Genomic DNA, 27208 nt, shown 5'->3' with positions numbered 1-27208 from the left:
GATGCACCCTTAAGAGGATAAGACTAGGTGATTGGATACCAATATTATTGTAGAAAGTATAAATCTCAATTAAGCCCTTTATATAACCTTGCAGATTTAAATAAATTCATGTGCCAACAAATGCTGTGCAGTGTGGAATGTAGTCCCTCAAGTGAGGCAAAGAAGGCTTGCCAAAAGCAGCTTTAGTTAAAAGTCAGAAAGAGATCCAAAACATGGATGACCCTCCAGTTGAAAATCAAGAGAACAAGGATAATATCCGAAGTTTTTGAACTAATAAAGGGAGGAGATTATTTAGACAAGGGTGGTCAGCAAATGTAATCTTTTAAGTACTCTCCTGGGTCCAATCGCATAGACAATTTCCAGAATCTCGTTTTATGTATTGTAGCTGTTTTGTCTTTCATTGACATAGAAGTTATGGCCAATAGTCTTAGTTTCACCACTAAAATGAAGTTAGCGGCTTAAGTAGAATACAGAAAAAGCTAGGATAATAATACTACATAAGGAATATATAGTTGGGTACAAAATTTACTGAAACTTTATATCAAACAGAAACATTATCATCTGTGTCTCTGTCTAATCACTTCCATTATACTGCTACTAGTGCTAGCTGCTTCATGTAGGCAGACAGTAACGTTCTTGAGGGGAAAAAGCATACATGCTGTGTTCATGGGAAATCGAAAACTAGCTCACCATTGTCGGCTTTGATAAACTTCCTGACTGGCATGGGGGCAACAGACCGTAGAGGCTGTTGTGGGTGTGGGTGAGACTTTGCCTTGTCATTATTGATTCTGTATGCTGCTTCAGCCACTCTCACTGCATTGTGACTCTTGCAACCGAGCAATTTGCTTGGACGGCTGCCTTGGACATCTTTGTCCGTGAACTTGGTTTTGGCAAGTTTGCCAGTTGCTGTTGCCAAAGAAGGAGTAGTAGGACTAGTTCTGATATTTTCTGTCATCTTCTTTTCATCATAGTGTGAAACAACTGAATAATCTGCAGCGGTTGCTGTGACAACACTCCACTCAGTGCTGGTGTCGCTTGGTTCATAAGGTGTAGACATGCCATCATCAGATGTTTGCCTTCTGATGAAAACTGGGTGCTGTCCAGTACTGGCCGATATGTTTTCTATCTCAAACAGATCAGAACTTGCGTCACTTTCTACATCTTCATAGACTTGGCCCCTTGCTGAAGAAGCTGGGAGACTTGGAGCATTTGGAATGGCATCCCAGCTTAGCATTGATAGTTTCCTCCGTAAATTCATTTCTATGAATTCCTTTTTCAGCGTATGCGAACCAAACACATCCAGCGATTTCCTCGACTCCTCTTCCTCGATTTTCTTTGCCAACGTTTTCTGAACTGCAAGATTTTGGATCCCAGATTTTGCAATTGGGATTGAAAAAAACTCATCTTTGTTTGAATCAATATTCATCTTTTCAAAACTGGGCTTATAAAACTCGAATTTGTCGACCTTGAATATTGGTTGTTGCAGCTGCTTTCTTCCATCCAATGTGCGAGCACTAGTTTGAATTCTTTCTTTTCTGTACTCTTTTCCTTGAACTAGCCCTTCAAGCTCAACATTTTGATTAACGCCAACGGATTTCTCATCCGAACAAGATCCATTAATGCAGCCAAGAACTCCAAGAACTGAGAAAAAACCCTTTCCATGTAACTTCGTTTGCTTTTTACCTTGAGATAGGTTTCTCTGGTAAGTTCTTAACAAAGCAGCTTGGCTGTTCCAACTTGCTTCTGAACTTGCACTTGGAGTTCCAGGCCTGCTTTTGATGTTCGGCCGGAGCAGATCAACCTGAGCATGGTCACTTGCAGCAGTACCAATAATTTTTGGACCCTCATCCAGTTTCATGTTGTAGTACTTTTCTGCATCAAAAACTCCAATTTCAGCTTCCCGATCAGCCTTAATTCTTCGAAAGCTTCTTGAAGAGGGAAATTCTGGGCCTGAACTGATGGAATGATTCGGATAATGAGCTGAGCCCGTAAGCTTCTGTACGAAGTTCTCTTCTGTTTTAAGGTAACAAGAAAATGAAACTTCACCAAGACCCTTATTGTTCTTTCCACTTTCCATATTTGGCAAGAGGCTAGTACCCTAGTACTTCAAAAAAAAAGATTAGTCTAGGCTAAGCTTGTGGGACGAGACAACTGAAATGACACACAAAGAGAGCTAGCTACTGAGTAGCGAGCGCACAAACTTGACAAGAGAGAAGTAGATCAAGACAAAACTCAACAAGTTACAAGAGGATGCTGGAATTGAAATAACGCACTGTCTTTTTTTTTTTCTTTTTTAAAATTTTTTCTGAGTCGAGTCTAGGAATGGAGATCACTTTGCTTCCTAAAAACAGTTCTATATAGAAAACTTGTGAGGGCTGCAGCAAAGAGTCGGAGTATATGGTCCTACACATGCTTGGGCTTAATTTGATAGCTGGTCCCCATTCATTTATTTCCTTAATAGATGAAATTTCTGTACTTCTTTTATTTTCCTTTTTTTTTTTTTTTTTACCAGGGAATTACGTTGCCTATTTTCATGATAATCGTTAATACTAATTCGAATTCAGGATTTACTTGTATCATACAGTTAATGTGCCGACAAATGCCTCTGAAATGCAGCGACATCTCTGCCATTCGTTCGGTGGGTGTATAAGATACGACAGTCCAAATCAAAATGAATATATACCAAGTTATAAATATGTAAATGTGGCACAACATCTTAAAAACTCGGCCCAGTCAAGTTTGAACGCGGGATCCAACCAAATTCTTTGTGTAAGAGATTGTCACACGAGATACTAAAGTAAATGGGAAAAAATGTATAAAATTATATACAAATCGTCGAGAATGGTTATGCTTAAAACTTTTTTTACTATTGAGGGTATGATTACGTTGTATACACTTAAATTGAATATACATTTTAAAAAATGAAGATATTTGCATTAAAAAAATATTATACTGCAATCAATAAATGTACTCTAAATCTATAACTAATGATATAAAATTGGCTAAACAGCATATTGCGAATAATTTCATATTGTTAAGGGTCAGTTTAGAATTGTGGTGATTGATGACTTAACCTACTTCTACTGTACGGACTAAAAAAAAATGCTTATTAAAAAAAATAATTTGGTGTTTAATAAACTATATTATAACTGTTGTGAGTTTGAAACATATACTACATGCATTTAGTAAAATTTTATCACAAAAGTATTGTTTTACTATAAAATGATAAAAATAAATATAAGTTTAAATTGCATTTTATTTACATATTTGAGTTTATGAAAAAATAAGATATAATTATCTTTTTGTTAAAATATTAATATTATAATAAAAACTTTAAAAAGATGTGATAACTTATTTAATAGCTGCTTATAACAAGTAAACAAATAAATTAATGGAATTCAATAAATTAAGGAATAGGAAAGATCTCTAAGTATGTTTACAGACAACAGCAGACTGGATTTCCAAAGCCTGAAGTTTAAAAACCTAAATAGCTGAGAGATATACATAAATAAATGAATAAAAGAAAAGAAATTAATACCATGATTCTCTCTGAACTGATATATCCCGTCTATATACTCTATAACTACCTCAAAGAACATGGACTTTGAGACATTAAATTTAGTATAAGCCATGTCCCAGGCTTGGTACAGGCTGCGACACTCGTGTTTGACGAAGAAAACTCTTCGGACTGAGTCAGAGTAGTATCATTTTCATTTTCTGCTGCAAACACACCAGAGTTCCCTTTACTTCTTGGTCACGGTGAGGATGTTACATTTTCCGTAACCCAGTATCGCTTGACAGCAAACAATATCTTTTCTGTGACAAGAGGGCCGTCTTCATGATCAATGATTTTTGTATTCCACCTCATTCCTCCCACAATTTTTCTCACCTTGACTAGCACATCCGCCTGGTCACGAATAATGACTGCTCCTTCAGGCCGCAAAATACGATCCATCTCCAGAAGAATGTCTTCAGCATTACACCTGCACAAGTTACATATTGATACAGGAAAGCCTTAAAAAGTAGTTAACTGGCCCCAAAAAATAGGAGAAAAAGAGAGTAGTAGTTAATCAAGAAATCCAACCTAAAAATATAAGATGGTACTTAAAATAAGTTAATTCAATGCTCAATACCTGTACCACTAAAGCTCACTTTTAAAAACAATAAATCAAAAGCCTTAATTTCTATTAGAAAAGAGGAAGATATAGTGTCAACAGAGACTGACTTATCCTTATACAAGGTGAAGACACCATTTGCATGAATAAGGTCATATGTCCTGGGGTATGTGGAAAATGCTTCACACCTGGCCCAACAAAATAATAATTATTAGACAAAGAAAAAGTCGTAGATATAAAAAAAGATATATGCCAAAGCCAAAGCCAAAGGTAAAAACTTCAACAAGCTGCCCCCAAAAGAAAAAAAAAAAAGCCACCCATATTATTTTTTCTCCTGAAATTTTCTTTAAAGTAATTGCATAAAGAAACCTGGCACAAAAATAGCCATAACTACATGCTTAACCATAAGCAAAGTCAGCTACCAGCCTACCAACGCAATAGTCATGGAACTAAAAAATATGAGTGGGCAGCAGGAGCTGAAGCTATATCCTAGAGGTTTGTAGTGTGCATGAAGGAAATAGCAGCAATTTAGTTTATAGATTAAGACATATCAAAGCTGGATTAGGAATAAACAGTTGAAAACCCTTAATATCCATAGAAATTATGCCAGCTGAGAAGTGGAAAACCATAAAGTTCAGAGGTTACCAGTCATGATATATTCCGATCAATCCACGCTCATATATAACACCCAGAGTGTCTTTTTCAGCTATGTTAGGCATAACATTCATGACCCACAATTTCGGAGACTCAATGGCAGCAGCAAAACTTCCCAAACCAGCATTCATATCCATTATGTTGCGATACCTCCCTGAGTCAAGGATTTTGTTAATCCTCTTATATGAATTCACATGCTTCTTCCATGACCTATTGTCCTCCTGGTAGGCCTCAACACCTATTCCTTTTATTGATCCACTAGATATTCTGAAGGGAACAGCATTGAGTCTTTCTGGAAACGATTTCCATGTTCCACCAACAACTTTATCCGGCCCAGTAGTCTCAGGATAAGGAGTTACACATGCCTCCATCTTCTTGTACCTACACACAGTCAGAAGATGATATTTTGCAGCAAGATCAGAAGATACACCTAAATTTGGCAAGGAACAGCAAGGTAAAAACCACCAGGTAACTTGGCATAATTGATCAGGTAAATACATTCTCTTTGCGATTAATGAGTTTCTTTTTCCCCCCTCCCGACAAAAACCGATCCACAGTTGAGCCCTATATAAATTCAGTAATTCAATATCTGATGTGATACAGCCCGAGTAGGGTCTTGGAAATCTTTTGGTTACAGCCCTATCTTATTAGTATTTTGCACAAAATAGATACTCACAGGGCATGGGGCCAGCTCTAATGCTCACCAGTTTACCAATAAACCAGGAAATGCACGTTATAGTGAAACCCTAAATGCAACAAACAACTTGATCTAACCTTTTCTACACTCATCTTTACAGACTTGGGCAAAAAAGAAAAAGCAAATAATGGTTGGCTACTGAAATGAAAAAACATCATAGAGGGTGTAAACACTGCATGATACCAAAACATGAAACTTGAATGCTGATACAATCAGAAGTAGCAACATACAGAAAGTGATCATTAACAACTATTCATATTAATTTTCATCAGTGTCTTCTGGTTTGGCAGGTTATTCAATTTCTTTAGACAGTCGTTAAGTGATCATTGATAATTAAGTAAAATGTGTTGATCACTAAACATGGAAAAAGGTGAATAAAGGACTATACCAGACATCTTCTGCATCTGTGGATTCACACATGGTTGGTTGAGTATCTTGCTCTTGGCAATAATCATAATTTATTCTTTTCTGCCAGATGGCAGTTTCACCCTTCTCATGCTTCTTCTCCCAACAGAGAAGTTTGGCAATCTCTTCAATCTTTCTTTGTTCTTCCTCAAGTTCTTTTATGGGGCGCTGCCATGCTTGGTAATTAGTCCTCCAGTTAATCGGAGGACCAGAAAGCACCCAGTAACCGCCTGGTCTAAGAACTCGATCAATTTCCATCATGTACATTCCATCTGCAGAGAAGATTTCCATAATGTACCTAAAAGTAATGTTCTTCATAAATCAAAACATAGGGAAACAGAAACATTGGACACAATAATATAATCTCCCAGGAGGCTAAAAATGTAGCAAGCCAACACAGGAAAACAAAAGAAACAAAATCAATCCAAAAGAACAAGTATCCTTGTCCTCTAAAAAATCCCAACTTACATAGAAACAAGAAAATCCCACGTGTTATTTTAGCTTGGGTTTTCCAGAGTTTAATTTGCCTCAAGCCAGCCTAAGTTCAAACTAGCAGTCAGTTGCTTATTTGAACAAGATAGGTCAGCTGGAGTTATTTACAGTTTTACCAGTCTACATTTTCTTTTTTTAAAAAAAACAAGCCTATGAATAAAAAATAAAACAATGACCAAGGTTTAATAAGCTTTCTGAAACTATCTTAACATGTGGACTTTCTTTCCCAGGTGAAACCTCATCAGAAACTAGGTGTCATTGCCAAGTTGTTTGCTTTTCTTTTCTTCTTCATATCTTCATTTCTAAGTTTCTACTAACTGAACCATTGTTTCCAGCACCTAGCTATCCCAAAGCATTGAACCATTTCTCCTCAGAAGATTTCCGAGAGATCACAAACCTATTTACATAAACCTGTATTCCTAAAATCCAAGTTATGGCACTGAATTTAAGATCCTTCAGAGCAGAGATTTTCAGTTCTGCATCAGGTACTGTGTATTTTATTCACATAGCCTGGGTTTGCTTAACATCCATTTAACGTGTTAATGTCCGAATAAACTGTACTCACCATTTGCACTCCAAGGAATCAAGCATCGAGAACAATGAGCCATGTCAAAAGCTCTAGAAGGATATGGTAGCTTTATGGTTCCAAGAACGCCGATAACTGCTGGCACACCTCTTTCCAGAGCAAATTGAACTTGTGCTTCATGAGAGTCTCTTGGTGCAAACGACATTGTTATGACATTCTTTTTAAATAGGTATGCACCCCAGCTTGCAACCTATTCAATACCAAAAGGACAATCTATCAACTAAAACATATATTCTTGCATAAGCATAGACTAAAGACGGGGAAGAAGACAAAATTAGATTAAAAATGCCAATCCTATGATCACAAGAAGAGGTTCATACATATTTTAGGCAAGAATTTGAATAAGCAAGCACTAGATGAAACATAGACAAGGACATGAAAGGGAAACAAGTGTAATACCTCAAAAAGAGACGAGAGAATTTGTATATGTATAGTTGCAGGGACTGTGGTGAAAAATGTTAAAGAAAAAAAGACATTACACAAACATGGAAACCTTTCATTGAATTGAACTTACCCCACATCCAGTATCCAATGCAGTTCTAACCATCCCACTGTCCATTGGAATCACAGATGCAAGTTCTTCTATATATGCATCTGCCCCATGAGGGAACTGAGTTCCTCCACCTGGGAATCTAAAGACATTGCCTTCATATTGAATCCAGTTCTGAACTGCCTTCTCAACTGTCAAGCTCTTATAAGGTGCATTTGCATAGGGTACGTAATCACGACTTTTTGGCCATCGAAATGGGGTTGCATAGCCTTTGGGAGCTGGAATAAGACAATGCAGCTTCTCATCTGGAGGTGGACAATGCCGTTCCCTGTAGTTCATATTTTTTCGGGGGAATAACATTGCCCTCATTTGATCTTGACATGGTGTGTAATCAATATACCGATCATCACAAGGCTTAAACTCTTGGAAATTTGATTCTGAATCATCAACTGTCCCAGCATCACCACCATGATGGGTCTCATAATTCAGATTGCTGAGGATACTGCAGTCTGTCTTTTTGGTGATCTCTAAGGCTATGCTGTCACCTTTCCCGAAACCACTTCGCTGCCAAGCACCCAAGATATAAAAGAAACAACATAAACCAACTACAATGAACAATGACATAGATCCCCTAGTTCTATTCTCTCCAGAGTTTCCTTTCGTTGCCATGACTCACCTGAAAATTTTTGTTGCCATTACAATTATTAAAAATAATTAAATAAATGCGCGACGCAAATTTGAACAATATCGAAGTAAACAAAAAATGACACCTATTCCCAAAACCAAAAACAACCAATGTAGGTCAACGTTGAAACCAATGATATTTAAGCAATCTAAATTCTGCCTCCGATTTTTTCACTCACAAAATGAAGAATTTTATGATTATAACAAAGTGAAAAACAAAACTATAGCTTAAATCAACGAGTCTTCATACATTGCAAATTCAAAAATTATGAGCAAAATACATAAAATAAAGTTTTGTAAATATAACTAAGTGTAACACAAAAATCTAGCTTAATTAAAAGAGTTGTTCAGTAGATGCATAATGAAATTGAACAAACATTTTAAGTTTACAGAGAATCAAATTCAAACGACCAGACAACGAAACGGCAGCGTCAAAAATACATACAAGTAACAAATCACTGAAATAGAGATCTGAACTGAAGATAAAATTCTTACTTTAAGGACCAAATCACATAAAAGACTTGTAAGACATAATTGATCAATCAAAATTCATGCGCGCGAAAGCCAAAGCCAAAGCCAAAGCCAAAGCGAAGGTAACGAGTTTCCGATTGTGTGCAGCGCAGTGCGGTGCGGAAATGCGCACGTGGAATCGCTGTGGATAAAACAGAACATATATATGATTACGAATTTACAATGATTAAAAGAATTTAAAGAATCGTACTCACGGGACGGGAGTTTTGCCTTGTTTTCCACTTTCGATCGGTTGTTTTCGAGGGGAAAAAAAAAAAAAAACACGAAGTTTAGTTGTTTATGTCTTCTCCAATCAGATCCCGCCACTTCATTTTCAGTTGTTCGTTAGGATTTGGTCGTATTTCGCACCCGAAAACAATAAAATAATTGAATAATTAATTTATTTATTTCCAAAAATAATCATAAATAATAAAAACTATTGTCGCTTGTGGGGGGTGGGATTTTTAACCCACGCCCCTTACGGCCTTAGACCTTGGGCCATCTCCACTAACTGAATTTTGCGGTTTCGATTGCAAATTCATTTTCACGGAAATAGCTTTCAAATTTTAAAACATTTTATTGCTAACACTGCTAAGGTAATTTGGTTACCAACTTCGTAGAGCATCTCCAAAAAAATTTTACTTTTTATTTAAAGAGTTATATGAATATTAAACACTCCAAAAGACACGTTAATTTATATTTTTTAAATAAGATTTATTTTTCACTCTTTAATATTGTTGAGTGAGTTTCTACCTCTTCTATTAATATTTTATTATTATTTATTAAAAAGATAAGACTGAAATAATTATTATTTATATTTCCTTTTAAAAACATAACAGCAATTCAATTTAATAGTGGGAAAGATTTGATTAAAATAATGTTAACGTATTTTTATTTAATGAGTTTTTTGGAAGAAATTGTATTTTTCCATCCATTTATTTGCCACATCAGTAAGCAAATTGATATTTAAAGAGTAAAAATTAAAGAGTCTTTTGGAGATGCTGTTACAGATGGTTGTATGGTGGTTTAACTAACAAACAACAAGGATGTAGATGAGACAAATTACCGCATATAAGAGTATATTTTTTATACTCCTGCTACTCTATTTCATTCTTGTTCACAATAACACTAAGGGTGCGTTTAAAATTAAAGTTGGACAGTCATAACTTAAAAGTTATAGCACTAAAATATTTGATAAACACTAACTACTATAACTTGGAAGGTATATTAATATGATTTTATCAAAATTATTATTTAAAATTTATATTTACTATGTATTATTAATTTTTGTTTCATAATTACAGTTAATTTCCACAACAGTTGTAGCTTCTCAATTCCAAACAAGATCTAATATGAAGAAGAATATTCAATCCACTACAAACCAGTGCCTTGCCCTCTAATTAAAGCATGGAATAGAAATAAAGTTTAGAGGACATTGAGCACACATCTTCCATTTGCAGATCTCATGGCCCTTGCCAAAACTTGTCATGTATCCTGTTCATCATGACTGGTTGTCAATCATCAAATTCTTCAACTCGTTGTTGTCATGCTGCACTCTTCCAGTTATCTCCAAGCGCAGGCCATTTGTAAGGCACCTGTTTGTCTGTTTTCCCTTCGCAGGCTTCTTGCTAAGGCCTGGGTCAATAAAGATTGGTTGTACTCTGAGAGTTGGGTTGGGTTTAATCCGGTTCACTTCTCTTTCATCAGCAGGCTGTGAAAAAATGCTGTTCTCTGTTTCCAGTTCAGAAACATCATCTTCATTCAACATGACCTGAAAAAGAATTGTTAACTTATATTCCAACAATGGACAAACCTATAAACATACAATCAAGAACATGTGCTAACTGGTGGTAAGAGCGATATAGCAGTACCATTGTGAAAAAAGCATGCAAAAGATTACCTTTAAAAAGCATCTTTGGCTACTACTAACCAATCAGATATAACAACAAAAAGTTCCAAGTACAGCAAGAGAAGGATAGAGGGACAAAAGGGTTTCTTCCTTGTGCATGCAGGTAGGAGGATGGATGGATTCGTGTGATCCAAGAGAAATATGGCGAAGGAGGCAACGCCATTAACAAAACATATGAAATTGTATAACAAAAGAACGACAACAGCTTAAAAAAGCATCATCAAGGATGCTCAGCCGATCAAGGTTCTTTGTGTTAGATAAGTCATTACACAATAACAGAAGAAAATATATAGGAAGAAATTGTGGCTATTCGGCAAAAAGTTGATACCTTGCGGCCAACCAAATCAAAAGTCACAACCACTTTATTTCGTTTTGCCTGTTCAGCTTCCGCAACCTCCTCCTGTTTCTTCTTTATAAGTTCCTTCTCCTGTAAGCAAAACATCAATAAAAAGATTAGATTTAATCACATGCAAGCAATCCAAAACAACTATATGCTAGCAACTAAATACCTCCTTTGAAAGCCAGCTATTCCCCTCAATCTCGTAGTAATCACTTTGGTCATCAATTACTGTTGTACGTGCTGCAGCGTTTCGGTCGTAATCAACAAGCCTCTTTGTGTAAGCCTCAGCTGCTGCTTCAGCATCCGACAGGGGAGCAAAACCTTCTTCCAGACCAGCGTACGTGCTACCTTCCTTTAGCACGAGGGCACCACAAAACTGGCAAGGTCCCTCCCCCTCTTGTTCACAAACTATCTTGCCACAGGACAAACAATTGCTGATCAATCTGTGTTGACGTGCCTGGCATGAGCATGGTTTGCCCTGTTGGAATACAATTGACCCTTTAGCAGCCTCTGCAAGTGAAATAACTTTCCCAGCTTTCTTCTTTCTGTTATTACTTTGGTTTCCTCTATTCATGGTTCTTGACTCACTGCTCTCAGCCAGGTTTTCATTATGACTGGAAACAGCATCTTTTTTAGGTTCAACCTGATAACTAGGGACCATGACCTTTTTGAGTTCAGCCTGATGACCGGTGCCGGTAAACTCTTTAGGAGTTTTAGATGGTTTCTTGGTTCCACTGGCCAACCCTTCATCAGAGCGTGGTTTAACATATGCTTGTAATTTTGAAGTTGGAACATTCGTTGTGCTGCTGCAGATGTCTGTGAGACCTCTCCGTCGAAGATATTCCTCAATCACACTTTTGCCCACTTCTTGGCCGATAATGTTCTGCAAATCAAAATGAATCAAGATATGCAAGTGTCTCTATAGCAATTGCCCAAAAAACTTGCAGGTATAGCAATCAAGAAGGATTATAGAAAAAAGGGACAGATATCAATCCCAACATCGACCCGTGATCTTGGAATTCACGGCAGCATAATCTCCATTAAGCAACATGACTTTCTCTTAATGATATTCATGCACCAACCATTGAATTCCTTTTTATCCGCTAATATGTATCCATTTAAACTTCTAGCAGAAAGTATGTGATAAAATGACTGCTTACATTGGATTACATATACTACATTTAAACTTTAAAGCTCCAACTTCCAAACCAAAAAAAAAAATGTTGCAGAAGTAACCTCTGTAGATAGCTTCCCTGAATCCTTATATGCTTAACAAAGTTAGTAAAATTAAATACCCATTTGAAAGTTTACACAGCATGAGTGTCTGGCTAGTCAAAATGAAATAAGAGAGATACAATTGGCGAACAAGATTTAAATGCTCAATAAGATTTGGCACTTGACATTAGATTCTCAAAAACTAGTACTCAATTCAAAGAAGGCAAGAACTACCATATAAACCTCAATCCCAAAATTCATCACTGCCGTACAAACCTTTTTTCAGGGGAAAAAAAATATCCCTGAACCAAAACAAAAATTAACAGAGTATATTAAGCAAATAAAAAGAGAGAAAAAGATAATTACGTCGAGATACTCTTTAGCATCAAGGGCCTGAGCGAGTTCACAATAAGAGACTAAACCCGATATGACCTCTCCGTCCAAATCCAAACTCTCAATTCGCTTGCACAGATCCACCAACGCCTTCTCTAACCATTCTCCCGCTGTCTCCATTCTTTCTTGCTTTCTCGCTGTCTCTGTGAATGAAAAGAGTAGAGCCCTCATTTATATTTTTGGGTTTTGCAAAAATAGCGCTTTTTAGAAACCATCGCTGCAAATTATTTTATAAAGAGTAATGATATAACCATAAATTTTTATATAAATTTATTTTATAAAAATTAATGTGGTATGATAAGATTAATTGAATTAAATATCACTTAACCCATATAATTTATTTTTATTAATTTAAAGTATCCATTTAGTATAAACTGGTTTTATAAAAAAAGATATTATTTTAACATATCATGTTAGTATCATAATTTATTAAAAAATTCATAATTAATTGAAAAATATTTTTTATTATTAAATGTTTATATCGTTACCAATTTACTATCCTTCTAGTAAAAACATAAAAAATTATTGATGTTTTACATTTTCTATTAAAGCCAAAACATTACGTTGCAAATGTAAAATAAACAATAAAGCAAAGTAAAAAATTTCAAGAAAAATAATTAAAGAACTAAGAAATTGATAACCCTAAAATCAGTCCTTCTCTCTCATTAATTTTTTCTTAATTAAATTGTTATTATTTTTAATTGTGATTAATACTTCAATTTCATAAATTATAATAGTAATTTTGAAGTACTATGTCGTTTGTCATAATTCTACATATTATTCATTATTTTTTATTAATTATAATTTTCAATTATTTTTTAAATTTTATTTTTATTCATTATTTTTTTTAAAAGATAAAATTATATTTTATTCTCATAGATAAAAATCAACTTTTAACTCATTTTCAATTAAATATTAATATTTTTTCAATAAAAGGGTGTTATATTGATAAGTATTAATATTTTTTCAATAAAAGGGTGTTATATTGATAAGGACACAAATATTTAATAATAAATTATATTTTTTAATAAATTATAATATGATATGACATGTCATAATAACTTTAATACTAAAATAATAATATCTTACAAAAATAGCGCTTTTTAGAAACCATCGTCCATCGCGCTTTTTGGATACCATCAATACAGAGTGATGGGATCCTTAGTTTAATACCGTGTGACCAAAATACCCGCAATACAGAGTGAAATTACAACTGCAAAACGCTGGTTCATCAAGGCACAGTCCGACCAGTTCAGTGAAGAGACGAGATATATACACTGCGTAAAATGGACCAAAAGGTACCTTTACTCGACTAAAGTAAAAACAGCTTTGCAGATTTTTGAGTCCGATCGACAACTATCAAACGGCACCGTTTCTTTCATGCTTCAATGAGGTAATTCTTCTTTAAAGTTGCTATTTTTTAATTCATGTTCCCTTTATGTTTTTTTGCTTTCAATCAATTAGCTGACTTCAGCAGAATGACGTGTTTATTGAATAATTTATTTTCTCTAGTGTTGTCTAAAGTGTAAATTGAATGATAGGGTCTTGTGGTGGTCTAAACCTTGAGGCAAGTGAAAAGGAAGTGTTAAGCAGCTTCAAAACTGAACTGGGTTGATGCCATTTTTGTTTGGTTAATGGGTCGATCAGTACTGCCTAAACATGTAGCTGCAGTGGTAAAACACCAAAAGAACCCTTTAATGGCACTTGAAATGTTCAATTCAGTGAAAAGAGAAGATGGTTTTAAGCACACTTTGTTAACTTATAAATACATGATTGATAAGCTTGGTTTTCATGGCAATTTCGAGGAAATGGAAAATCTACTACTGGAGATGCGAATGGATGTCGATGACAGTTTGCTTGAGGGAGTGCATATTGGAGTCATGAGGAATTATGGTCGTAGAGGGAAGGTTCAAGAAGCTGTTGATGTTTTTGAGAGGATGGACTTTTATAATTGTGAGCCGACGGTTTTATCTTACAATACAATCATGAATATCTTGGTGGAGTATGGTTATTTCAGTCAGGTGCATAAAGTATATATGAGAATGAGGAATAAAGGGATTGTTCCTGATGTGTACACATTTGTGATTCGGATAAAGTCTTTTTGTAGAACCAGGAGACCTCATGTTGCTCTGAGGCTTCTTAAGAACATGCCTTCCCAAGGGTTTGAGCCCAATGCGGTTGCATATTGTACGTTAATAGCTGGGTTTTATGAGGAGAATCATAATGTGGAGGCATATGAATTGTTTGATGAGATGCTTGGGATGGGGATTTCTCCTGATATTGCGACATTTAATAAGCTTATACACACTCTCTGCAAGAAGGGGAATGTCCGAGAAAGTGAAAAACTGTTCAATAAGGTTCTGAAGAGGGGAGTGTCCCCAAACTTGTTTACATTCAATATGTTTATTCAGGGGCTTTGCAGAAAGGGTGCAATTAGTGAGGCTATCAGTTTGTTAGATAGCCTGGGAAGGGAAGATTTAACCCCTGATGTTGTCACTTACAACACGTTAATTTGTGGGTTGTGCAAGAACTCTAAGGTTGTGGAAGCAGAGTACTATCTGCATAAAATGGTGAATGAAGGATTGGAGCCTGATGGATTTAGTTACAATGCTGTTATTGATGGATATTGCAAAGCTGGTATGATTTCAAGTGCTGATAAGATTCTCAATGATGCAATCTTCAAGGGATTTGTGCCTGATGAGTTCACTTATTGTTCCCTAATTAATGGCTTATGCCAGGATGGTGACGTAGACCGTGCTATGGCTGTCTATGTAAAGGCTCTGGAAAAAGGATTGAAGCCTAGCATTGTTCTATATAACACATTAATCAAGGGGTTGTCCCAGCAGGGACTTATTTTGCAGGCTCTACAGCTGATGAATGAGATGTCAGAATCTGGTTGCTGCCCCGATATGTGGACTTACAATATAGTTATAAATGGATTATGCAAGATGGGTTGTGTCTCTGATGCCAATAACCTTGTAAATGATGCAATTTCCAAAGGCTACATTCCGGACATTTTTACCTTCAATACTTTGATTGATGGTTACTGTAAACAATTGAAAATGGAGATTGCAATCGAGATTCTAAATACTATGTGGAGCCATGGTGTTACTCCTGATGTGATCACATATAATTCTTTATTAAATGGGCTATGCAAGGCTGCAAAATCTGAGGATGTGATGGAAACTTTTAAAACGATGATCGAGAAGCGGTGTGTTCCTAACATAATAACATACAGTATACTTGGGGAGAGCCTGTGCAAAGCACATAAAATTACTGAAGCTTTTAACTTGCTTGAGGAAATGGAAAACAAGGGTTTGACTCTGGATACTGTTGCTTTTGGGACATTGATAAATGGGTTTTGCAATAGTGGGGACCTGGATGGTGCATACCAGCTATTTAGAAGAATGGAAGATCAATACAAGATTTCTCATACAACTGCCACCTACAATATTATGATCAATGCTTTTTCTGAAAAGCTAAACTTTTACATGGCAGAAAAGCTTTTCTATGAGATGAGTGAAAAAGGATGTCCTCCAGACAATTACACGTATCGCATCATGATTGATAGCTTCTGCAAAACAGGTGGCATCAATTCTGGTTATTGTTTACTTCTGGAAAATATTGATAAAGGATTCATTCCCTCACTGTCAACAATTGGCCGGGTCATAAACTGCCTTTGTGTGGATCATAGAGTTCATGAGGCGGTTGGTATCGTCCACCTCATGGTACAGAAAGGTGTTGTCCCTGAGGTTGTAAACACAATTTTTGAAGCTGATAAAAGGGAAGTAGCATCTCCAAAGATTGTCGTGGAAGACTTGTTGAAGAAAAGTCATATAACTTACTATGCCTACGAACTTCTATTTGATGGCATCAGAGATAAAAAGTTACTGAAAAAGAAAGCTTCCAAGTAGGCATTCTTGAGATTTCAGAAAGTGTTTACAGTATGTTGACAAACTGCTAGTGGGTTAATTATGAAAATTTGTGAGAAGCCTCTGTTCAAGAGCTGACAGATAGCTGGCGCAAGTAGCATTTGAAAGGAAGTTACTGCAGAAAACACAGTAGTTTCACACTTATTTATTTCTCACCTCTTTTACTGTAAATTTTCCTCAGCCTTTGTGTTTGTGACTTATCTTGTTGCAGGGGTAATTCCAGATGCTTGACTAGGCAGAAAGTACAGGCTGTCCTTTTTTTGGAATTTATCTGGCTTTATATGTGTTTTTCTGTTCTCTAACTGTCAGATGCTCTAGAAATTGAACGAAGGGATTTCATGAAAACCAGAATTGGGTGAAGTAATTAGGTAAAATTTACTAAAAAGGAAGTTCTGAGCCAGAATAATTATTGGTACTGATTCCTAGCTCATGCATGCTGACGTTTCTTTGTTGTTCAAACATAAGTATTTTGTGATCTTATGATGAATTCATATATCTAACCTGTTGCCTCATGTGTGTTTCCAGGTTGAAGATTTCAATTTTCAAACTGTGAGATGATTCTCACAGTTCAATCGCAGTATGAGGTTAGAATCAGTCCCAGACTAGTATACATGAGATTTTCCTTCCAAAACTCCAAAAAGAAGTGTAATTTTTTTCACTGTCACTGCCGTAATGTTTAACTTTGTTGCCTCGAATACTTTGATGTACAGTAATCACAATACATGCTACTTATCTGAAAACAGAGTAGCTTTATGAATAAGATATTTTTAAGAGCATTTCTATATTTTGATGTTTGGTGGTGGTGGAACTAATCTTTCATTTGAAAATAAAAGTATAATCCATGGTTGGTATCATCATCAATCCTTTTCATCAAAGTTCGCTAAATCTTTGAATAAATCTTTTTAAAGTGTGCCTAGAAATCAAATCAGATCAAAGCACAAATATTTCATAAGTTAACCGGCAAATATTGCCGGATCTTTGCCAATTGCGATGCTTCAAAAGTTCAAACAAGAAGCATTGAGTCAATATGAATTATGCAAAAATAATGTTCATTAAAAGACAGTGTATAGTGATAGCATGACATATACTGTTGACCAATTCTTTCGTGGAAACCAACGCATTGGATATCACGATTTGATATCTGGCCAAGGAATTCGAGAACCCTCACTAATATTTATGTCTTAAAATATCAATTATTGTCAACTATTTCATCAACAGTCAACAACCCTCCATTTGTTGGCAGACAAAAGGGAAATAATTTAATTAACAGTCGAAATTTTTATCCATATAAAGGGCTTCACAGGCATGAACTGGTAACAAATCGAGGAGAAAACAAGTGAAATGGAAGGAGAAAACGAAGTTAAACTCCACGGGATGTGGGCGAGTACTTACTCTAAGAGGGTTGAATTAGCCCTCAGGGTTAAAGGCATCCCATATGAGTACATAGAAGAAGATTTGAGGAACAAGAGCCCATTGCTTCTCCAATATAATTCTGTTTACAAGAAGGTCCCTGTGCTTGTTCACAACGGAAAACCCATAACTGAGTCATATATCATCCTGGAATATATTGATGAGACCTGGCAAAATGGTCCTCGACTCCTGCCTCAGGATCCCTACCAGAGAGCTCAAATTCGATTCTGGGCCAGCTTCATTCAACAACAGGTAAAAGTTTGAAAGAAGTGTGATTGCCATATTTCCAGCTTTTTGTCATTTATTTTATGCAGTTTCCATAACATTCCCGTTACTCCGTCAAAACTTTAACAAAGTGAGAGAAATAAAAGTAATTGTTTTGCGGGTGGAATAATTTTTCCTGGGAAAGTTTCAGGAAAAATTATTAGTCAGATAAGTAGTAAAAGGCAAAAATATCAAAAAGCTTGTCGTCAAGTACAAATCATATACATGATAATGTTTTTAAACATGGATTAAATTTAACTGCATGCAGTTATTTGGGTCTTTTTATAAATTGATTTCAAGTAATGGGGAGGAACAAGAGAAGGCAGTTGAGGAAGTTTTTGAGAAGATGAACGTGTTGGAAAAAGGAATGAAAGAACTGCTACCAGAGGGCGTTCCTGAAGTTGATGGCAATAATTTCGGAGTATTGGACATTTTGGTGACTGCAACATTCGGTCCCTACAAAGCTCATGAAGAAGTTTTCGGTTTGAAGGTCTTGGATCCTGAGAAGTATCCATTGTTGTTCTCCTGGGTTCAAAAGTTGAACGAGATACCTCTTGTGAAAGGAGTGCTCCCTCCCCATGACAAGCTCGTTGCTCTTCTTCAATTTATCAAACAAAATGATCTCAAGCCTTCTAGTTAAGTTATATCCATTGGTGTTCTCGTCATGTATGTTTGCTCTTTAGTCTTTTCCAGCAGTATCTGTTTCTCCGCTTGTGTTTTCTTGGTTTGGTGTGGCTTTGTTGTAATACTAATAAGGCATATTAGGCCATCTCGACTTGTTAATGAAAATCAATTTCAAAAAATTCTTTTACTTGCATTTTTTTCTACAGCTTTATTCTTTGTCTAGACTAAAAATAAAATGTCATTAAAAACTCATTCGTTCATTTGTTTCTTATGTTATTTGAATATGTTCCCTCCGTGGACTTTCCTCTACTTAATCGCCAGCACTTGCGTCATTTCTACCGCAATCGCTTTAATAATAAACCCTTTTCTAATTCAAGATTCAAAGTAAAATATAAGACTTGTGATACCAACATGATGAATCATCTCACTGAAATTTTAAAGAGAGCTTTGGAATTAAAAAGCTCTATTTATTTCTTAAATTTCTTAACACTTGGTGCAACTAAAGTCTAAAGCTAATTCTCTATATATAAAATAATTTTATACACGGTTAAAGGTTTGGGATTAGTATCAAGTCCTTGTCGTTCAAGTTTTCTAAAAGTTTCTTACTCAAACGTACAGATGAATCAGATCAGACCAAAACCGACAAAGTAAATAAACAAATATATAAATCTTTCATTCAATGTCATACATTTGAATGTCGATGCAGTAACTAACAAGAAAAATTTTTAATAATTAATGGCACGCACTGCAACTCTATTTCAAACGTTTCAGAATAATGTAACTCATCAAAAGGCAAGCAGAACTAGGCAAAAAGAGAGGGATGGAAGAAGAAAACAAAGTTAAGCTACATGGGACGTGGATTAGCACTTACTCTAAGAGGGTTGAATTAGCCCTCAGAGTTAAAGGCATTCCCTATGACTACTTAGAAGAAGATTTGAGCAACAAGAGCCCATTGCTTCTCCAATACAATCCTGTTCACAAGAAGATCCCTGTGCTTGTTCACAATGGAAAACCAATACCAGAGTCGTCCATCATCCTGGAATACATCGACGAGACCTGGAAAAATGCTCCTCGATTCCTGCCAGAAGACCCCTATCGGAGAGCTCAAATTCGATTCTGGGCTGGTTTCATCCAACAGGTAATAACAAAATGACCACAAAAAAAAAAAAAAATTGGCGTATGAGTCTTAGCGTAGATTAACTTAACAATCTTATGCATACGTACAGGTGTTTGAAGCTATGGGTAAAGCGTTCATGACATCAGGGGAAGCACAAGAAAAAGCAATTGAGGAAACGCATGAGAAAATCAACGTGTTAGAAGAGGGAATGAAAGGATTATTTTCTGAGGAAGCTCCGAAAATTGATGGCCAGAATTTCGGACTGCTGGATATCGTGGTGTGTGCAGTACTGAGTACCCACAAAGCTTCTGAAGAAGTCCTTGGTAATGGTGTCAAGATTTTGGATCCAGAGAGACACCCCTTCTTGTCCTCATGGGTTGAGAAGTTGAACAAGCATCCTGTAGTGAAGGAGAATACTCCTCCGTATGACAAGATCATCGGTTTTCTTCACTTCATAAGACAAGAACACAAAGTTTTTCCGTTCAAAAGCCTCCTCCAGAAAAAGAAAGAATAAGATCAGAGGAATTGAAACTGATCAAGGCAACTGGATCAAGGATGAAAGAGAAGTAGAGAAGGAGTTTTGTGACTATTTTGAAGGGCTTTTTAAGTCTTCGAATCCTTCTCATGACCAACTAGAAGCTGCCCTGGCAAGTCTAGTTCCAAAAGTTTCGGATGAAATGAATGAAGAGCTTCAACAGCCCTTTACCGAAGATGAGATAACAACAGCCTTGGCGCAGATGTGCCCCACCAAAGCCCCTGGACCTGATGGACTGCCAGCGGTGTTTTTTCAAAAGCATTGGGAAACTGTTCGTGAAAGGGTGATCACTGCATGCCTTCATGTGCTCAACGAGAAAGGTACTCTTGCTCCACTCAATCACACATATATTGCACTCATTCCTAAAGTTGAGAAACCAAGGAAAGTGACGGAATACAGACCCATAAGTCTTTGTAATGTAATCTATAGGTTAGTGGCAAAAACCATTGCAAATAGACTTAAACAATTACTCAATACGATCATATCCCCCACTCAAAGTGCTTTTATTCCCAATAGACTCATCACTGACAATGTTATCATTGGGTATGAATGCCTTCATAAAATTCGTCATAGCAAAGGAAAGAGAAATGGTCTAGTGGCTCTAAAATTAGACATTAGCAAAGCCTATGATCGAGTGGAGTGGTCTTTTGTAAAAGCTACAATGCTTAGGCTAGGATTTTCCTCTGGTTGGGTTGATCTAGTTATGAGATGTATTACCACCGCATCCTTTTCAGTCCTTATTAATGGGGTTGCAAAAGGGTTGATACGACCTCAAAGAGGACTTAGGCAAGGTTGTCCGTTGTCTCCATATCTTTTTATTTTGTGTGCTGAGGTGTTCTCCAGCTTACTAATGCAGGCAGAAAACCAGAATCTTATACATGGAGTGAGGTTTGGGAACACCATCACGGTATCCCACTTGTTGTTTGCAGATGATAGTCTAATTTTCACGAGGGCAACAATAGATGATTGTAAGCACCTCAAGGCAATCTTTGACTGTTACAGCATGGCTTCGGGACAACTTTTCAACCTAGACAAATCCTCAATGTTTTTCAGTGGCAAGACCAAAGCTGATCAAGTGGCTGCCATTAAAGAAATCTTTCAGTTGAAGGTCGTTTCCAGGCACGAAAAATATCTAGGGCTGCCATCCATGGTTGGAAGAAACAAAAGGAATTTTTTTGATGATTTAAAGCTCAGAGTGAAGAGTAAGATTTCGAATTGGCAGCACAAACACTTCTCTAGTGGTGGTAAAGAGGTCCTCATCAAAACAATAGCACAAGCTATTCCAACTTATGCCATGAGCGTGTTCAAAATTCCCTTGGGGCTGTGTGAAGATGTGCAGAAAATTATTGCTAGATTTTGGTGGGGATCTCAGGATGATAAGAGAGGCATTCATTGGGCTAAGTGGGAGAGGATTAGTAAAGCAAAATGCAGAGGTGGAATGGGATTCAAGGAGTTCTCGTGCTTCAATCATGCTCTAGTAGCCAAACAAGGATGGAGGATTTTGCAGTTTCCAGATTCTTTAGCAGCCCGAGTTTTGCAAGCAAGATACTTCAAGCAATCTGACTTCTTGCAGGCAAAACTGGGGTCAAATCCTTCGTATATCTGGAAAAGTATTTTGTGGGGGAGAACTGTAATCCAAAAGGGCAGCAGATGGAGGATTGGTTCAGGGAACAAAGTGCAAGTTCACAACAGCAACTGGATCCCAAGACCAGAAACGTTCAGACCAATCTCCTCTCCAACTATCCCAAATGAGGCTGTGGTATCTGAGTTGATTGATTCTAACCAAAACTGGAATGTGATTAAAGTGTTCCAACATTTTATAAAGGAAGATGCAGAATTAATTACCAGCATTCCTCTTCCGCGAAGACCAAAGCCAGATCAGATTATGTGGCATTATGATAAGCAAGGCAATTATACTGTCAAAAGTGGATATCGGATTGCTCAGCAAATAAAATTCCAGGACTCCCCTAGTTGCTCAGTTACGGATCCAAGTATATGGAAGGTTATCTGGACTTGTTTGCTGCCTGAAAAAATTAAAATCTTCATGTGGAGAGCTGTCCGGAATTTGTTGCCATCAGCTGAGAATCTTTGGAGCAAAAAAGTGATCTCAGATCCTACTTGTCAGTTGTGTAAAAAGACTATGGAAAGCATTTCTCATGCCTTGGTGGATTGCAAAATGGCCAGGAAGGTATGGAAAATGGTCTCTTGTGCGGATAAGGTCTACACATTTGCAGAGCAAAGTATGTCGTATGTGCTGCAAGGTATGACAGAAATGCTAAATCGAACAGATTTTGAATTGTTGGTGGCTTGTTTTTGGTCAATTTGGCATGCAAGGAACCTTTTTCTTTTCGAAGGAAAGAAGGTGGACCCTCTGGTTTCCATGGCAAAAGCTGAGGCAGTATTGGACTCTTATAAACGAGTCAAAATTCCCAGCTCATCACACTTGGAGAGCAAGATAACAGTTAAGCAGCAGCGGTGGAAACCACCCCCACAAGGATGGATTAAAATTAATGTAGATGCAGCCACAAAGATTGAGAAACAAGTTGCAGGATTGGGAATTGTCCTAAGAGACTTTAATGGGAGTGTGGTTGCTGCTGCAGTAAAGCCATCTAAGTTTTATGGAGATATAATCTTTGCTGAGGCGGAGGCCGTAGAATGGGGTCTGCAGGTTGCAAGATCTATTACTATGGCTTCGATCATAGTGGAAACTGATTCTCAAGGTGTTTCGGATCTGCTCAACAACAAGAAGAGTAATAGATCTGAAGTCTTCTGGGTGATATCGGAAATTCAAGAGCTAGTCAAGGTTTTTTGTAATGTTAAAGTCCAATATACTCCAAGACATTGTAATTCCATTGCACACTCTTTAGCTAGATTAGCTCTAGGTTGTGAGGAGTCTGTCATATGTAAGAACCCATTTCCAGAAAATATCTGGTATTTGTTCCAGTCTTCTAATGAATGAAGGTTATGATTCCTTTTCAAAAAAAAAAAAAGACAAAAGAGTCTCGGGTCTGCTAGTTAATCTGTATTTTCAAGCCAACTCTATTTTCCCTCCCTTCTGTTACTTGGTGTGGTTTTTCAAATAAGATATTGTGCCTATATTCTTCGTTTAATGTTGCTTTTTGCTAGGATAACTAAGAATAGTCTTCTACAGACACTGAAACTCAACTAGAAAGAACGAAAAAGAAGCAATTCCTTCCTTCCCCTTCTGCTGACAAATCAATTTTATATTTTAAAAAAAAAGTGAAATTCTTGGGTGTGACGTAAGTGGAATGAGCATCATTCACAAGGTCGGTTGTTTAAAGGAATGATTGAATACCAGACAGAGATAATTGGAAAAAGAATTCACATCATCAAATGGGTAAAGAAACATCCAAGCAAAAACCAAATGCTCATTCACGTTTAAATAGAACGGCACAAAATGCCATTGTAAATAATTCATACAAGTCAAAATTTCATAAGAAAATTAAAACTGCAAAACAAAAGCTGCTGTCTCAATTTAACTCTTAGATGCTAGCTTTTCTTTGGCCTTCTGAATCTTCAGCACTTTCTTGACAATCTTCTGCTCCTCCACCAAAAAGGCCCGGATAATCCTACAAAAATAATTGTCATTTCAAAGTTTAAATCAATAAGCTACCAAAAAGAGAAACATTGTTAAACTATGAATGCTTATGGTTAAATCCAGGTTAAACATTGTTAGATTTTAAAAGTTGAAGCATACCTCTCCCTGACAGCACCTCCAGATAATACACCCCCATAGGCACGGTTGACAGTCCTCCTATTTCGAGATAGTCTAGACCTCTTGTACTCAGCAGGTCTCAAGTGAGGAATCTGCAGTTACATCCAACATTTACAAAGAATGAATGCCCATGGATATGGTTCAAGTTACATAGTCAACTATCAATTCCTGAAGCACTAGACTCACAGCTTGAGTCCCACACAATCTAAAGTCTTAATTAAACACATGATCGAGCTCCACAATCAATCTCAAGAAGAAGTATAACAACAGAAGTTAAACCATCATAGAATCAAAGGTGCATAAAATAAAATTCATTTGTAAAACAGCAAAAATACGTCAGACTCGCCGTACCAGTACTGGATGCCATTCCGGAAATATGATACTTGAACAAACAAGAGAGCATCACCATAAATTATTCAACCAAAATAAGGCTTCCCATTTGCACATTCAAGTATAACAAAAAAAAATGCTGAACTGGAACAGTGTTTTATTTTTACCAGCAATCAACAGTATGGACAATACAAGAAAGACCACATTTAAAACTAGAATCCTTAGAGACTTAATCATCAATGTGATATGAAAAGTTGTAGAGTGTAGTCTCACAAAACATCAGCAACTTAGACAAATATGAAAAATATGAAATCATACTCCTTGGATCCTTTTTCCAGTGACAGGACACTTAGGCCCACTTGCTCTCTTCTTGGTGCTCTGGTAAACCAGCTTCCCCCCTAAGTTACATGAAGACAAGCAAAAATCATAAATATAAACAGAGCATTGATCTCAGAGGAACTCATCAATATCCGTTAAGAGCGTAAATGAGAAATACAAACTAATAAGTTAGAAAAGCATATTAACTGACATTCAGCTGAGGACTAAAGACTAAAATTTTAATCAATCTGTAAACAACAATGAAGTAAGCATTTCCAGCATCTAAGTCAACTATAAGTCAATTTGCCCGCATAAAAAGTATCAAATTATTTAGTTTTCAGATTATTAAAAATATAATCAATCCGTATACAACAGTGAAAAATATTAGTCATGTTTCAGAAAAACTAAAAATCCAATATTTAAGCTAAGCAGGCGACTCTTACGAAAGGATCAGATAATTAAAAGTGACAAGACACAGATCCAACTCAAAAAGACTATAAATGAAGGGAGCGAATATGATAGAGGACGATACCAGGGGTTTTGACGACGCGGTGCTGGTTGGACTTGGTGGCATAGCTGTGGCGCGTGCGGTATGTGAGACGTTGAACCATTTTCGCTCTCTTTCGAGGAGACCAGCGAAGCAACAACCAGAGGATTTCGTTTCCAGAGCAGAGACCAAGTTAAAAGCCCCAATACCCTAGATCTAATGGCTGGTGGCTCTTTCTACTTAACGGTTTAGATTGCGTCCTTTATTGGACCCACCATGTTTTAATTTAAGGTCCGAACTCCGAATCAATCGCTAGCTACCCGTTTTCTGATCCGTTTATATGAATTATGAATACTTTTATAAAAAAAATTTCTTGACTTTATTCATAACAATAAATTCATTATTTCTCGTCGTATTTGGTAAATAAATTTTTTTATTTCTAGTTGGTTACATCAATCTTGAATAGTTACCTTATTTTTATTAATTAGTTAAGTTGATAATTAATAATTAAACTGAATATTGAATAAATTAAAATACCTTCTTCCGTCAATAATTGAATAAATTATGTTATATTTAAGCTACTAATTATTTAACTATAACAATATTTTAAGCTAAAAAGCAACCACTAACAATTACAATGTTGATAATTTAAAATTAAAGCATAATTTTATTAATTAGTAAATTAATGTATTACTAATAAAAAAATAAAAACTTGCAAATATAACATAAAACTAATAAATCAACATTAACTGAATACTGAAACATAAATTTTAGAAAAGAAACATGAAACTTGTAAATAGAAGGTAAAATAAGTAAATTAGTATAAAATTGGTAAACAAAAAAAAGAACTTACAAATATAATATAAAGGTAGTTAATCAACATTAAATATTAAATAAAAATTTTAAAAATTGAATATAGAATTTGTGAACGAAAGGTAAAATGAATAAATTAATATAAAATTAGTAAATCAACATTAAGTGAAAACTAAAATATAAAGTTTGGAAATAAAACATAAGACTTGTAAATACAAGGTAAAACAAGTAATTAATATAAAAATGATAAATTAATGTACTACTAGTAAAGAAATCAAAAACTTACAAATATAACATAAAAGTAGTCAATCAACACTAACTGCTGAATAAAACATATATTTTTGAAATGAAATATAAGACTTGTAAAATAGAATAAAAAACAAGAAAATTAATATAAAACTAATACATTAATGTATTATTGGTAAAGAAAATAAAAACTTACAAATATAACATAAAATTAGTAAATTAACATTAAGTGTAAAATAAAATATAAATTTTGAAAGTGAAAGACAAGAGTTATAAATGAAAAATAAAATAAGTAAATTATTATAAGAGTATAAATTGGTGTCTTACTAGTAAACGAAACAAAAACATACAAATATAACATAAAACTTATAAATCAACATTAAATACAAAATAAAATATTAATTTTTATAGATTAAGCCTAAAACAAATGAAATAAAAATTACAAAAAAAATTAAATAAAAACTTACAAATGTAAAATAAAAACTCATTATAATGTTGATTACATAATATATTTACTGATTTTGTATTTGAATTAAATAATGCTAGTTTTGTGTTTATTTAAATTGAATAATACTATTTTTGCATTTATATAATACATGTTGTACCTTATGAAGAATGAAACTTATTATCAAAATCGAATTTTAAAGAATATTACTTCAACGTTTTTCAAAGTTATTATAAGATAAGGTTATTTTGCATCTTTCTACACTTTCTTTACAATAATCTAAAATGATCTCTTAGCACAAGTAAGTGGCAAAGTTCAAAATTACATGAAGCTGCATAGGACTCAAAATTCTATCTATTTTTATATTACTATACTCTCACACACTCACTCACACTCACTAGACACATTTTCTAGCCCTATGCATACCTCGCGTACACTTTGAACTTCGCAACATACTTCGG

At 35.6% G+C, this 27208-nt stretch overlaps 7 protein-coding genes across 11 annotated transcripts; 3 read left to right on the top strand and 4 right to left on the bottom strand.

Moving 5' to 3' along the window:
• Positions 1–492: 492 nt before the first annotated feature.
• LOC18048115 (protein PHYTOCHROME KINASE SUBSTRATE 3) lies at positions 493–2077 on the bottom strand. Its single transcript, XM_006439539.2, has one exon. The coding sequence runs from the start codon at positions 2075–2077 to the stop codon at positions 665–667; it is 1413 nt and encodes a 470-aa protein (XP_006439602.1). The 3' UTR covers positions 493–664.
• Positions 2078–3430: 1353 nt separating this feature from the next.
• On the bottom strand, positions 3431–8895 carry LOC18048114 (probable methyltransferase PMT2). 3 transcript variants are annotated; one of them, XM_006439537.2, is made up of 8 exons: positions 8849–8895; positions 8619–8775; positions 7464–8115; positions 6929–7139; positions 5855–6143; positions 4761–5150; positions 4226–4303; positions 3431–3983 (listed from the first exon to the last, which is right to left on the bottom strand). In XM_006439537.2, the coding sequence occupies exons 3-8, from the start codon at positions 8106–8108 to the stop codon at positions 3755–3757; spliced, it is 1842 nt and encodes a 613-aa protein (XP_006439600.1). In that variant the 5' UTR covers positions 8109–8115; positions 8619–8775; positions 8849–8895; the 3' UTR covers positions 3431–3754. The 3 variants fall into 3 exon arrangements, with proteins under 3 accessions (XP_006439600.1, XP_024045106.1, XP_024045107.1); XM_024189338.1 differs by lacking the exon at positions 8619–8775 and having other exon boundaries at positions 8845–8884; XM_024189339.1 differs by lacking the exon at positions 8619–8775 and having other exon boundaries at positions 8849–8884.
• Positions 8896–9945: 1050 nt separating this feature from the next.
• On the bottom strand, positions 9946–12719 carry LOC18048113 (activating signal cointegrator 1). Its single transcript, XM_006439536.2, has 4 exons — positions 12464–12719; positions 11052–11765; positions 10871–10969; positions 9946–10404 (listed from the first exon to the last, which is right to left on the bottom strand). Exons 1-4 carry the CDS (start codon positions 12659–12661, stop codon positions 10135–10137), a joined length of 1281 nt encoding a protein of 426 aa, XP_006439599.2. The 5' UTR covers positions 12662–12719; the 3' UTR covers positions 9946–10134.
• Positions 12720–13618: 899 nt separating this feature from the next.
• Positions 13619–17186, top strand: LOC18048112 (putative pentatricopeptide repeat-containing protein At1g74580). 3 transcript variants are annotated; one of them, XM_006439535.2, is made up of 3 exons: positions 13619–13883; positions 14032–16790; positions 16948–17186. In XM_006439535.2, the coding sequence occupies exon 2, from the start codon at positions 14125–14127 to the stop codon at positions 16402–16404; it is 2280 nt and encodes a 759-aa protein (XP_006439598.1). In that variant the 5' UTR covers positions 13619–13883; positions 14032–14124; the 3' UTR covers positions 16405–16790; positions 16948–17186. The 3 variants fall into 3 exon arrangements, with proteins under 3 accessions (XP_006439598.1, XP_024044069.1, XP_024044070.1); XM_024188301.1 differs by having other exon boundaries at positions 14032–16834; XM_024188302.1 differs by having other exon boundaries at positions 14015–16834.
• A 553-nt stretch (positions 17187–17739) lies between these two features.
• On the top strand, positions 17740–18856 carry LOC18048111 (glutathione S-transferase U9). The gene is made up of 2 exons (XM_006439534.2): positions 17740–18084; positions 18365–18856. Exons 1-2 carry the CDS (start codon positions 17764–17766, stop codon positions 18734–18736), a joined length of 693 nt encoding a protein of 230 aa, XP_006439597.2. The 5' UTR covers positions 17740–17763; the 3' UTR covers positions 18737–18856.
• A 684-nt stretch (positions 18857–19540) lies between these two features.
• Positions 19541–23387, top strand: LOC112100343 (glutathione S-transferase U10-like). Its single transcript, XM_024189548.1, has 3 exons — positions 19541–19858; positions 19947–20309; positions 23364–23387. The coding sequence occupies exons 1-3, from the start codon at positions 19541–19543 to the stop codon at positions 23385–23387; spliced, it is 705 nt and encodes a 234-aa protein (XP_024045316.1).
• A 344-nt stretch (positions 23388–23731) lies between these two features.
• Positions 23732–25454, bottom strand: LOC18048110 (60S ribosomal protein L34). Its single transcript, XM_006439533.2, has 4 exons — positions 25289–25454; positions 24757–24836; positions 24091–24200; positions 23732–23962 (listed from the first exon to the last, which is right to left on the bottom strand). The coding sequence occupies exons 1-4, from the start codon at positions 25365–25367 to the stop codon at positions 23869–23871; spliced, it is 363 nt and encodes a 120-aa protein (XP_006439596.1). The 5' UTR covers positions 25368–25454; the 3' UTR covers positions 23732–23868.
• Between the last annotated feature and the right edge of the window lie 1754 nt (positions 25455–27208).

The sequence above is a fragment of the Citrus clementina genome, unplaced genomic scaffold (genome assembly GCF_000493195.1).
Source record: "Citrus clementina cultivar Clemenules unplaced genomic scaffold, Citrus_clementina_v1.0 scaffold_3, whole genome shotgun sequence".
Classification (NCBI taxonomy): domain Eukaryota; kingdom Viridiplantae; phylum Streptophyta; class Magnoliopsida; order Sapindales; family Rutaceae; genus Citrus; species Citrus x clementina.
The sequence above is the reverse complement of the archived record's forward strand: the minus strand, read 5'-3'. Positions and strand labels throughout refer to the sequence as shown.

Coding starts and splice junctions, on each gene's coding strand:
- LOC18048114 (XM_006439537.2), bottom strand. CDS start 8,108: ATGGCAACGAAAGGAAACTCTGGAGAGAATAGAACTAGGGGATCTATG. Junction 7,140..7,463: donor CATTGGATACTGGATGTGGG/GTAAGTTCAATT, acceptor GGTATTGAATAG/GTTGCAAGCTGGGGTGCATA. Junction 3,984..4,225: donor TTCACCTTGTATAAGGATAA/GTCAGTCTCTGT, acceptor TAACTTGTGCAG/GTGTAATGCTGAAGACATTC.
- LOC18048110 (XM_006439533.2), bottom strand. CDS start 25,367: ATGGTTCAACGTCTCACATACCGCACGCGCCACAGCTATGCCACCAAG. Junction 24,201..24,756: donor CTGGAAAAAGGATCCAAGGA/GTATGATTTCAT, acceptor ATGTAACTGCAG/ATTCCTCACTTGAGACCTGC. Junction 23,963..24,090: donor GGAGGTGCTGTCAGGGAGAG/GTATGCTTCAAC, acceptor TTATTTTTGTAG/GATTATCCGGGCCTTTTTGG.
- LOC18048112 (XM_006439535.2), top strand. CDS start 14,125: ATGGGTCGATCAGTACTGCCTAAACATGTAGCTGCAGTGGTAAAACAC.
- LOC18048111 (XM_006439534.2), top strand. CDS start 17,764: ATGGAAGGAGAAAACGAAGTTAAACTCCACGGGATGTGGGCGAGTACT. Junction 18,085..18,364: donor CCAGCTTCATTCAACAACAG/GTAAAAGTTTGA, acceptor AACTGCATGCAG/TTATTTGGGTCTTTTTATAA.
- LOC18048115 (XM_006439539.2), bottom strand. CDS start 2,077: ATGGAAAGTGGAAAGAACAATAAGGGTCTTGGTGAAGTTTCATTTTCT.
- LOC18048113 (XM_006439536.2), bottom strand. CDS start 12,661: ATGAGGGCTCTACTCTTTTCATTCACAGAGACAGCGAGAAAGCAAGAA. Junction 11,766..12,463: donor ATGCTAAAGAGTATCTCGAC/GTAATTATCTTT, acceptor TTTGATTTGCAG/AACATTATCGGCCAAGAAGT. Junction 10,970..11,051: donor ATAGCTGGCTTTCAAAGGAG/GTATTTAGTTGC, acceptor TTTTGCTTACAG/GAGAAGGAACTTATAAAGAA.
- LOC112100343 (XM_024189548.1), top strand. CDS start 19,541: ATGGAAGAAGAAAACAAAGTTAAGCTACATGGGACGTGGATTAGCACT. Junction 19,859..19,946: donor GGGCTGGTTTCATCCAACAG/GTAATAACAAAA, acceptor GCATACGTACAG/GTGTTTGAAGCTATGGGTAA. Junction 20,310..23,363: donor TCATAAGACAAGAACACAAA/GTTTTTCCGTTC, acceptor AAAAAAAAAAAG/ACAAAAGAGTCTCGGGTCTG.